Below are 13,015 nucleotides of genomic sequence, written 5' to 3'. Positions count from 1 at the left end.
AAAGTTCAGAATTGAAATTCAGAACCTGGATTATGCAAAAGAGTGCCAGATTTTTATAATGAGCTGAATTATTCATTTGGATTCCGATCCTAAGTAACCAGGTTCCCGGGCTCCGTATTTAGTTCTTTCAGTTTCAGTTTCTACATTCAATTCAGGTTCTAATGTAAATAAAAAAAAATCAACTATGGAAAGTTTTCCTCCACTGAATATGCAACTCTACAAAAAAAAAACAGCTATAACGTTGTATGTTGTACTATTCTACTCCCTTTTATTCAACGTTATTTGTGTGGAAGAATACGTTTGTCATCAATAAGTCATACTTAGGTATAGTTGCACCGTTACAATTCTGAAAGCAAAGCATTGAAAGTGGCAAAATTCACAAAATTAATCAACAAGTCAGTTCTATTGGACTTGACGTCCACCAGTATTTTCTCAAACATTATCCACACGCTTTTTAGATTTTAAATAAATAATGTAAATGGTAGATTATCTTCAATTTTTTTTAAATGCAGAGGACAATATGTGATTCTAATAAAATTTGAGCAAAACATCATGCGTCTCCATTAAAGTTCTATCGAAAGGAATCGCACGATTCGTAGTCATTAAATAAGTTATATGAAGTAAAAATTTGTGCTCTCATGTTTTTATGGCGACGTTTGGCTGTTTAAGATCAAATAAACCGTAATGATACGTTATTAAGTGAAACAATCAAATTCAAAATCAACCATGAAAATAGTATTAATCTAATTACTATTGGAAAGCGTAGTGCTCATGCGAACAAGCAGAGTGAATTAAGTAAAGGTCGACGGATCGAAGCTGAGGGCAATTTGATGGATTGATATTTTTTCTCAACGAAATTTATACCCTCTTCCGCAAGCCAATTGAGAGTGGTTTTGGCATAGTGAGCCGACGCTGAATCCGACCAAAACAGTAGGAGTGTGCTAAGCTTCTTATGACACATGGATCAATAAGTCCCGAGACTAAAGCAGAGATGGCGCTCGTAGTAAATCAGTAGCCACGTCTTTCTAGAGTACTAACCTTTGCTTGAAACGGGTCAAAATTTTGAGTCGATCCGACCAGAAACAGCTGAGTTATCAAGGTTGGAGTAAAGTCGTTTTGTAGTTTGTTTAAAAAATGGTAAAAACCGGGTTTCGCGTTATGATAAAACATTGTTTTTTAATTGGTAAAAACACCGTGCAAGCGAAACAAGTGGTCGTACCGACACAAATGACGCGGAACACTAGGGTAGACCTGGAAGCCGTTACACCGGAAAATGTGAGTGAAGTGACAAAAATTATAATGAAGGATCGTAAAGTGAAGCTCCGCGAGATTGCTGAGATGTCACAGATATCAAAAGGAAGTGTATTTACTATCCTCCATGAAAAATTGAGCATGAAAAAGGTTTTTTCCAAGTGGGTGCCGCGATTGCTGCAATGCACCCTGCCACAAGTCGATGAAAACATTGGCAAAATTGAACGAATTGGGCTTTGATCTGCTTCCCCACCCCCCATACTCGCCAGATTTAGCCCCCAGTGACTACAGGCTCTTTACTGATCATAAAAAAATGCTCCAGGAAAAAAGATTTAGCTCAAATGAGAAGGTCATCGCTGAAACTGAAGCTTATTTTGAAGCGAAAGATAATTCTTTTTATAAACATGGTATTGAAAAATTGGAAAAACGTTGGAACCATTGTATCACACTGAAAGTTGATTATGTTGATGAATAAAAAAAAATTTTGCAAAAAAATGTTGTTTCCATTGTTAGTCTCGGGACTTATTGATCCAAGTGTTATAAAAGCAGCAATGGTTTCTGGAGACACTCAGATCGAATGGTTTCTGGAGACACTCAGATCGATGCATTTATAGTTCGGGTAGTGTAAAAAATGGTTGACTTGAAACCACAGGAACATATTGCTTGCCACACCAGTACCTTTCGACCGAATTTCTCCACTTGAATCGACCTGTCCGCATCGCTCAAATCCTCCCCAACGACGACAGTAAAGTATTTTGGACCTGGAAGGGTTTTTGAGTTCTCCTTTACATAAGTCTCATCGTCCATCAAAAAGCACATGCATCCAGACACTGCAAAAGACGCGAATACAATTTCCGGGCCCTTGTTGCTGCTCGCTTCTTCTGTTCTACATTTTGTTTCGAGATTTTCTGCTTCTTGTAGGTCTTCAGGTGATTTCGCCTTTTGAAACGCTGGAGCATTCCGACCCTCGTTCCTGCTTTTTTGACCAAATCACGTATTGACATTGGTTTGTTCTTCATGATTAGGGATACCACTTTCTGGTCCAGTTTCGACTTGGAAGAACCGAGTTTTCTGCCTCTTCCTATTTTCGCATAGTAAAACCCTTCTCACTTAGCCATGTGTCCAGAACCTTAATTTTCACTTCCTTTTCAATACGCGACCGCACAAACAAGTAAACAAACGAAAGCTGACAGCCTAACGCAAAGCATGCTGTGATCTGATAAAAAAAAAACCATCCCAAATACATGCGTACAACACAAATGTATGTGGATAGCTTATTTTCGATACACTCCTAGTCATGTTTTTATGTTAAACGTGCTCCCGTACAAAATACATTTGTTAAAAATCTTTTCTTTTTAATTTGGATATTAGACGAAGATAAAAACCTTCTTCAAATTGGTTCAAAAAGAGTGTTTTTTTTAATCCAAAATTTGTTGAAAAGTGCACCGAAGTATTTCTTTAAGCGGATTAAAAAAAAAGCATCAGCACAGAGGACTTTTGCAGAAAGGTTTGATGGGCAGTTGGGCAGTTCAACACAAAACAGAATAAAAGAACAACTTGTGATAATGATCACATGATACGAGATTTAGTGAAACTATCAAACTCTAAATCAACCATAAAAATTGAATTGAAAAATTACCATTGAAGTGTTCGTGTGATCAAACAGAGTGAATTAAATTATCAGGATAATGAAAGCTCTCTGATTCGGTTAGAAATGGCGATTAAGAGCTGTTATTGCCGTTGTCATTTCAAAATGACGAATGAACAGGGTGGAACAGAAACCAGTTCCCTTAACTTATAGTTGTAAGTTTTGAACCAAGTACCGGCAGCAGCAGCAGAAATGGCAAAGACGACTCGTTATTATCGCTCTCAGCTGGTGTAATCGCAGTGCCATCAGAAGTTTTCAACACCAGCAGTAGCATCAGCAGCAGCGACAGTGATTTATGAAAAGCAATATGAAGCTGAATTGCCGGGTACTGGAACCAGAAAATTAAAGATTGAAGATTGCAGATTGAACATTGAAGATTCAGCAGCCGGTCTCACTTTAGTCATCTAAACAATAGCTTTTCCCGGTGCCCGGTTCTGGTTCTGCCCCGGACCGAAAGAATATCATTGTCAATCTTCACAAAACAAGTGCAATGAACAATATTGTACTTTGGAAAAATGTATCAACTTCGCGGAACAGAAAACGGAACCCTTTTCTCGATCGAAACACAACACACCAAACAAACAAAAAATAGATGACCTTAAATCGAAACTCACCTCGAAACAACCTTCGGCAGCCAGTCGCCACCGCAGTATTTGGCCAGGACCGGGTCGTTTGTGCTGCTGCCATCGTAGAAGATCAAGTGGTCACGTTCTCCGGTGCAATCCGACCACGCCCGGACCGCTCGGGATGTCTTGTTCAGGCTGGCGATGGACCTGCAAAAGGGGGAAGAAAAGCGGAAACACAATAAAAAAGGTGAACATTAACAACCAATTGGCCAAAGAGCGGGTGCTTCTGCTACTGAATGACGCTGGTGCTCCGGAAACTATCTAACCGGACAAGGTGAAAATGAAATTTATGTTCCCGATCGAGCAGTTTTTTTTTTCTCCAATCCGGGTTTTCGCTGCATTATTGGCCACTACGTCTTGCTCAGGAAGTTTTCGGAGCGAATTTTCACAGCGATAAAAAAGAAAACCCGTAAATGTTGGCACTTTTTCGTGTCAGAGAAAGCCGATTTTTTCAGCTTCAGCTTGGTCGGAAAAGGAATTAACATGTTCTCGACGGGCATTTTTTTTTGTTCGTCTTCTTCTGTGGCACGCTGGCAGCCAAAGTTTACCGCTAAACCGCAAAACAGTATCCATCGATGTTTTATGGATGGTGCCCGGTTTGCCCTGAGCCAGGTGGTGGTGGTACAGAAATTGCAATTCGGTAGCAGCAGCTTAGCCGGAATGCACGTGGCAGGAATCGAAAATTGCAAAGCTTGCACGGTGCGTTTGGCATGGACCAACGTTGCCCCACCACCGGAGAGGTTCGACAAACAATTTTGCCTGGGCTTTCCGAATAAAAGTGCATTTTTTTCTGTTGTAAATGTGTGGAGTAGAGTTTTTAGAAATATAAAATAAACTGATGGTCGAAAATTCGAGTGGTGTGTTATTGAGTTGGGTTTTTAGTTCGATTAGAAATATCAGCGCAGAATTTGTGTCGGTTCGATCATCATCAAAAAAAGTTATACTGCTTCTATCGGACATTTCATTCATTTTGGCATTCGTTTTTTAAAACATACTGTTTATCTTAATCGAAATTTATTTAAAGGTCAGTTTCAATCGAGAAAACGGAACTTCAAACTATTCGCATTGTAGAGTCGAGTTGAAAATCGAGACATGGTGTCAACGTCAGTTTTGATCACAAATCAAATAATAAATGAACTTGAAGGATCTAGAATAAAAATTTGTTACAAAAGTCCGATAGAAAATTCTGAATTAAAATGAGAAACCACACACAGTTTTTATATTGGAAGAAAATATTGAACACGGATATTGGAATTTTCCGTTGAAACAATTGCCCATGCTTACTAGATGGGTGTTTGGTGCATAAATGGTTGCATAGGTGTTCGGTTGTCGAAGAAAAGAATACTAGATCGGTGAAAAAATCTTTCGATCCGCAACGAGTTATTTTGTGTGGAGATTTCACATGCATGCTTGATAACGTAAGGGCTGAGGCCAGTAGGTCGCGTAAAACCACGTGGTTCGCTGTGCGTATTACATTTCTCTCCATGCTCTCTCGCATATGTGCAAAATGACTCACGATGTGGTTCGAAGAAAGTTTTGATATTTTCGGTTACAAGTTTGACTACACCACATAAAATCCAATAGAGCAACCGCTTGTTTGGCAGCCTTTTTGAGCCGATTTTGTTTCTCTCTCATGTTTCGTTACGTTACCATGGAACTAGGCAGAAAACAATGGCGTCGCCATAGAAATCGACTAACCTTCACAAAAATAACATTCACTTTATTTTTATCGCGACAACATACATGTTTTTATGCACTAATCGCATCTAAACTAAATTATCTAGACATTGTCAGGATAGATTTTTGATCCATGTTTTTGAGGGCGAAATATTCAATTAACAAGCTAAAAGAAGCCGTTTTCAGCTAAGCAATTCTTCCTTCAGAAAAAAGACTTTCCTGACCGCTAAGGTCAATGAATAATTCTGAAATTTTCACAGAATAATCTAAACTAGTTGTCTAAGAGATTGTCAGTTGTTTTTTTTTGTATTCGTCACCGTTTCTGAGAAAATCAAATTTGAAGTGTGAAAATAGCCCTCTAAAACACTCTGCTTCGGCCCTCAAGATACAGCGATCCCATATTAACCGTTACTGGAAACCTATAACTTTCGGTCGTATTCGAATTTTTTTCTGAAAGTGTGAATAACTTTTGAAATATGATAAATAGACCGTACAGGTATTGAGCAATAATTATGTTTTCGGCTTCAGCGGCCTGGTTAATAAGAACAGCTGTGAATTATACTGCCCGACGTTTCGACCACTGGTTATAGTCTTTTTCAAGGGAAACTTCGAAACGTCGGAGCAGTATAAAACAACCGTTCTTATTTAACAAATCGCTAAAACCGAAGACAATTCATATTTTACTATAGTAGATATTATACTTTCATGCTTGTAGTAATTCTGTAATATAGCAATTTTATATGGTTGGGTAAAACAATACACTTCGAAAGGCACTACCCTGTTTTTGCTGAAATTTTCATTTTCAATCTAAATTTCACATTTATTTATCTAAACTCGGTTCATCAGCAGTTTGTAAATTGTTTGGTTTCGATTCATGATGTTATCAATGTTTTTGAGTGTAGTCATTGTTCATTTTATAGTTGACTCAAATATGACGAATTTTTTTTATTAAAATGTCAAATTGCATATTTTGTTTTTCCAAAATAGGTCAATCTATCTATTAACACTCCGAATACCAAAGGAGTAAAAAAGTGGGAACGCTAATTTTGACTGACTAAGCCATTTTTGGACCGATTTCAAAACTTTTTTTACCATTAGAGAGATAAATTCATTCGAAATAAAATCCATTTGAAACGTTGGAATACCGAATATTCTATTCAAAGTTATTAAAAAAAGTTTCAACTAAAGTCTGTTGAAGTTAGAAGTCCGATTTTTAAAATTTGTTTATCATTAGACAATTACGTCTATCACAATATAAGTGTTTTTTTTCAATAACCTTTCTTTTTAAATGCAAGTTATGATCAAAAACGTAACCAAAAGTCCAAGCATAAATTATCGAAAACTTTGTATTTTCGACATTTCTTCAAATTCGACGCGACGACATATGCATTTTTATATACCAATAGATTGCATTTGACATCAGCTATATGTTTTAGAAGAAATCAATTTCAATTTTATTGAAAATGTCTCAAAAAACTCGATATTTTCTCAGAAATTTTAGAATATTAGAAGTATTCGAAGAACGCTAAATACAGTTAAGCATTTTTGTACACCAATCGAATGAATTTGATACCAGCTAGAATCTACGAGAAAAAATAGTTTCAATTTTTAACAAGAAATTCTATCATATTTACTCAAAATCTCAAGAAATTCTTACAGTTTTTTTGTGACTTAGCTAAGCACGCAGCCAAAAATGTTCGTGTACCAACCGACTAAATTTACTTTCAGCTGAAATTTCTCGAATTTATACTTTATATTTACAAAAAATCTCAAAAAAAAAAATCGATATTTTCACAGAAGTTTTTAAAATTGAAGAAATTGTAGGCACTTACGTGGATTTGACGTAAGTGCACGTCTAAGAAATTTTGCTTACCAACTCAATGAACTTAGCATCGTGTAAAATTTCAGGAATAAAATCTTATATTTACATCAAAATCTCGAAAAATCTACATTTTCGTGGAAGTTTTCGAATATAATATATCGGAAAATGTAAAACAATTATCGTATCCAAGCTGCCGTCGTCGACATTTTTCACCTCATTAAAACGATTCACCCACTTATTAAAAAAAATGTTTCGACTTTTGCATGTATTTCGTATGAATTTTGCAGAGTTTTTTATTGCAATTCCAATTTTCGTGACTTCATTAGGCGGTCTTACGATTCGCATCCGATATTCTTGTGGCTAAAAACCATAGGATATCATTATGAAATTCCAAACTTTTTTGTTGTCTCGGTGTGGTGAAGAAATACGTAGTCCTACGTCCGCAGATACACCCCTACATCTTCAGGGTGTGTTTTCATTGTGTCCTGAAGATGAAGGGATGGCCTCAGCCCTTAATGGCGTATCTTTTTGGCAACACTCTATGTGTGTGTCACCTTGAACGCTATTGAATGGGTTTGAGATGGGATGTTTACTTTTGAGGATTATGTCAAAATTTTCAGTTGTTTGACAATATCTGTCACAATTGTCCTTGAAAACAGAATATGTTTTTTGACTTAGATTCCGCACGGTAAAAGCTATCCAACAAGCCATAGATTGTCAAAATTTTTGTGTAAGCGACTTTTCACTTTATTCCAGTAGTAGAAATTGTACGCGCTTGATGATAAAGCGATGTTTCGAAGCAAAGTGAAGTACGATTTTCAATACTGTTTCGTGCAATTATTTCTTAGCATCTAAAAGACTATACACAGCAGCCTTTTATTATAACGGTTCGATTTTAGCACGGTTCGATTTTGGCAACATAATCATTCGAACACGACATATGTATTGGAAAGATGTCAGTAATTTCAAATTCAAAACAATTTCATATTTATATTGAGTTGTCGTATGTTCGAGCCCCGACCTGGAAGGGTTCTTAGTGTCAGTAGGATCCATAGTACTAGCCATGCAATGATTCTGTACACTAAGAATCGGCTGCGAAGTCTGTTGAAACAGGAAGGCCAAATTCCACAAAAGGAATGTAATGCCAAGACTTTGCTTTGCTATTTATATTGATTTATACTACATTTTCTCGGGGATGGCTTAACTGATTTCTACAAATTTAGACTCATATGAACAGACCTATGCTCCCATATAAGGTTTCTGATTTTCATTTGGATCCGACTTCTGGCTCTGGAACTATAGGATGATATATTTAACGAAATTGAAATAATGTCACTCATTTTGCTAGTAGATGGCTGAACCGATTTCGTCCATCTAACATTCGTCTTTGGATCGCATAAAAACTGCTTGTTTTTGTTACCAGATCCGACTTCCGGTTGAGGAGATACAGGGTGGTTAGTGTGAAAAATTTCACAAAAATTTATCGGGTTTATCGGGTTCACAGATTTTGAGAGTCGACAACCAAATGAACTTATTTCAGTTTTACCGGTATTCGGCTTTCGATCCCAGAAGATACCCATAGATTTTATGGGGAACGCACTACGATTTCTCTAAGATGGCTACACTGATTATCGAAAATTTCGATTCTTATGAAGTGGTTAACAATCCATCAGGCGAATTTAACTGACTTCGGCTAAACTGATTTCCGTTCCCGAAAGTTTTGCGAATAGATAAATTAAAAAAAGGCCAAAACAAGTTTAATAAACAAAAATTCAAATTAAATTAAACCTAGTAAAGGGACTCTTGGAATTCATTGACTTGCTGCAGAATAATACGGAGCGTGACAATATGATCCACACAGGATCTTCCGGCACGGAATCCTGCCTGCTGCCCTCGGTCCGGTTGAGGATAACTTTACACAGAACTTTAAGAACAATACACTGTAACATGATACCTCTCCAATGAGACCATCTTCTTCGGGACCGTCACTAAAACGCCCAGCATCCAGTCGACCGGGAATGTCGTGGTGTCCCGGATATTCCGAAATAGTTGATGCAGCATTTGAGCAAATAGCGTGGGGTCAGCTTTGAGCAACTCCGCTGATCTGCGATCGACCCCAGGAGCCTTGTTGGAATTCATGTTTTGGATGGCGGCTTTGATCTTCGGTAAAGATGGCGCCTCGGAGCTATGCCCGAGATATGCGTCGCACTCTTGGCGGCTCATGACGAGATGTTGCTGGCTGGTTGACCGTCGAAACTTGAAGAAGTTGTGCGAAGTGTTCAAAGCAACGTTTCAACTGGTCAGTAGGATCGGTTAGCAGCTGACCAGCCGCGTCCTTCTCTGGCACCCTTGTATTTCCGCCAGGTATCATTTGTGATCTACACCTTCCTCCGGTCGCTCACCGAGGTTGTTTTCGCAGGTCTTTGTAAAGGCATTCTTGAACGCCGTCCACTGTTCCTCTACGCTGCCACCTTCAAGAATACCCGCAGCTCTGGTCTCCAGTTCTTACACAAATGACCTCTTAACTGCTGGGTCTTCTAATCGGCGTGTGTTGAATCGTTGCCCGAGCCTCTCCTCCTGTCGCATGACCCGCGCATTACGTAGGCGAATTACTTCGATGAGAAGGTGTCGGCACAGCGTTTATTCTGGACTACAAGAAGGCTCCGTCTCTATTCCCGGGTGATGCAGATGTGGTCGATTTGATGTTCACTGTTCAGTATGTCCATCGCGGGAAACCCACCTGACTTTATGCGCTGCGTGATGGGGGAAGAGCGAGCCCCCGATCATCATGTCGTTATTGCCACAAAACTCTGCAAACACACGGAGAACCCGCAGATCACAAAATTACAATATTGCAATTATTGTTTCACGCCCTGGTTGTTTCAACTAAAATGTTGTTGATTTAACTAATATATCTGTTGATTTTGATATAACCATTCAGGTAACCGAAATTGTTGTATTCAAATGCTGTCACTTGGCGGAGAACGAAGACAGAAAAACGCAGAACAAAAAACCTCTTCATTTCACCAGAAGCGTTTCATATTGAAAATCTTCAATGGTAAATGAACGTGATTTATGTTAGTTACGTAGTGGTCGTTTTATGTAAGTGAAAGTATGCAGAAGAATATAACAGTTAATTGTAAAACAAGTTTTCCATGTGTTAAATAGATATTCCTACAGTATAAATGTTTTAATTTCATCTGAGAGTAATGTATTCTAGGACAGTTCATGTCAATGTTATTAAAACCGCTTAACGCTTAAAAATTTGCTGCTAAAGTGAAGTGGTACTATTTGTATTTTGTTGAAAGTGTATCTGTAGCATCAGGTTTACCAGCGAGCCATTCTGCAAGTGAAGGAAAAATTTCCCAATTCCCTGTGACCATTTTTCTGGTGAGTTCCCTTTTGAGAATTGTAATCTTTTGGTTCATTTCTATATCCTTTGTGAGTTTAGTGATAAAGATATAAGCAGTTAATTAGGTATAATTTCGTTGTTCAAGCAGTGAACGATTAGCTGCCCCCCGAAAAGGCTAACAGTAAAAAAGATTTATTGCAGTTGGCGTTTTAAGTTCAAATAACTGAATAATTGGTTGAAACAACTGAGACATTTTTTTGCTTGCATGCATACAAGTAACTTTGCTGGGATTGTGTCTTTGCTCAATTGCACGAGTGACATCTCATTGAAACGTTTCATTGTTCGCTCAGGGTGTTTGGCATTGCTCAACTGAAACATTTCATTACTTGTTGGGTGTCGTTGCTAAGCTGCCAGCACGATAAATCAAAAATGACAGATTAGTTAAAACAACAGTCGATTAGTTGTACCAAAGGCTATAGCAGGATAAGCATGTAAAATCTGCCCCCAAAGGGAATTCATATTGTTATACCACATTCGAAAGGTCATAGACTGTATACAATTTTCTCAAAGTTTCAACCCTTTAACTGCCATATTGACGAAGCTAGGGTGGTTCTATTGATTATTTTATTTGATTTTTGAAGAAACTGCTTCTCCGAAAAATTTGGAAAAAATCAGGCATATTTAAGGCATTATGGGGATGCTTCACAATTTTTTTAAAAATTTTTGAAGATGTATTTCTTTTATTAAAAAATACTAGAAAATTTTGAAACATATTTTTTTCCTCTTCCAATTTTTGCACCACCCTGGATTTTTTAGTGATAAATAAAGAATTGTTGGACATGTTGAAGTGGTATGTTTCCATATTTTTTAAAAATGTGGACGACCAAAAAATTTGATTTTTTTCTAAAAAATTAATAACAGTCGACCATGCGTCCCCATCAAATTCTGAGAGAATGAAACGCATGGTGCTTTTTTCTAGTAGTTTATGCAACTCAAGCGCAGGGCTTAGAAATCAAAGTAACGAAAAGAAGGAAATGAGTATCAACCTTTGCATAATACATACACGATCATACTTCGGGTACAACCTAGAAAGCTACAAAGCGAGAACTTATGCTTATGACAGACATGTGATATAGGTATCACTGTACACCATGAAATCACATGTCTGTCACCCTGAATCACGGTGGTATCACGCGAGCATCATGATACAACGGTGATTTCCGTACTACGGTCATTCATCGTTGTACTGCGCAAAATCACATCACTGTTTACTGCTACCAGCGCCATTGGCGAACGATGGTGAACTCATGAAACAATATTTCCTTCTTCTGAGCATCAAATAATAAACAACCATCGTCATATTTTGAAAAAAATCTCGGTAAAATGCTAACAAGCAGCATAAAACTTATATACTTTGTAGCATATTTTCAAAAAGCAGTCAAACCAAGAAATATTCATTAATTTGGTGAAGTTTTGAAATAAAAATAAGGAAAACAATTTATTCATATTTGTACAAAAAATCAGCACTATTGAGTAATTGTTTTCTATTCAATAACAAGTAAGATTATTGTTGAAATGGATCTAAAAACATAATGATTCATATTTTGAAGCACATGTGGTAATAATAAACGATAAATATCCAATACATGAATAAACCAATTGTGTAATCATCCTGTTTATTGATGACCTATCGAAATTCCATGTATAACATTGGTCCCCTATATTCACTTCTGGAAACTCTAAATCTTCTTATTACTTCGTCTTGTATCATCGGGTTGAATGCCGTTCGATGGAAAGAAAACTTGTTTTTAAATTGTTTAGAAAGAGTCTTATTTTGGGTATGAATAGAGAAAACAGCGAATCATGTCTTTCAGTGTGAGTAAATTGAAGCAGAACACGTACCAAGTTACATATTCAATTTAAGAAATACTTGTAATAGTTTTCAGTGTTACTTAATAAATATAGCATAACAACTTTAAACTTTTCAAAATCTTAATAAAACCATTATCAGATTATATTCCAGTGTACTAGACCGTTTTTCATAAAATTTCTAAAGCACTTTGCTATTATATAATAACATCAAACCTATGTCAAATCTATTTCGGAATGATTTAAAATTCAAGAAGGTTTTAAATTCAGTTTTATGATGAACATAATCCTTTTTATGAAAATTTCGTGATGAATAAACTGTTATGTTGACAGAATATTTCTGAAATATGTGTGTGCCATGCCGTTTCTGATGGTTACATACTAATATTATCTTAGATTTATTTACCATTTTGAGACTCAATCTTAATAGTTTACGCGCTCTTATTTTAATCGTGAATATGCGGGTGAAAAAGGAATTATGACTAAACACCTTGAAATTTATGCGGATTTTGCAAAAGTCGGTAAGATTTACAAACAAAATTTAGTGATTCATCACCATTTTGGTAGAAATCAGCGTCGTTGCAAAAACATAGTGCTCGTGTTCCGAAAATTAGTTCTAAAAGCCTTTCATATTTCCTCCATTCTATATTTATATTTGTTTTTTTTTTATTTTTATCAGTGAATGTTACGGTAGAACATCAAAATTATGAACATCTAATTTTTTCTAATGCTAATTACATTCAAACAACGAAGGAAAAAATCCTGTATCC

The 13,015-nt window shown here is 36.8% G+C and overlaps 1 protein-coding gene across 2 annotated transcripts in view; it reads right to left on the bottom strand.

Annotated features, from left to right (window-relative positions):
• LOC131435237 (uncharacterized) overlaps positions 1-13,015 on the bottom strand; it is a 401,022-nt gene that overhangs the window by 68,198 nt on the left and 319,809 nt on the right. For both annotated transcript variants that reach the window (XM_058602906.1, XM_058602907.1), the window contains exon 9: positions 3,514-3,672. In XM_058602906.1, the coding sequence (XP_058458889.1) occupies positions 3,514-3,672 (159 nt within the window). The remainder of the gene's footprint in view (positions 1-3,513; positions 3,673-13,015) is intronic.

Source organism: Malaya genurostris, chromosome 3 (assembly GCF_030247185.1).
Source record: "Malaya genurostris strain Urasoe2022 chromosome 3, Malgen_1.1, whole genome shotgun sequence".
Classification (NCBI taxonomy): Eukaryota; Metazoa; Arthropoda; class Insecta; order Diptera; family Culicidae; genus Malaya; species Malaya genurostris.
This window is presented reverse-complemented; position numbering and strand designations above follow the sequence as displayed.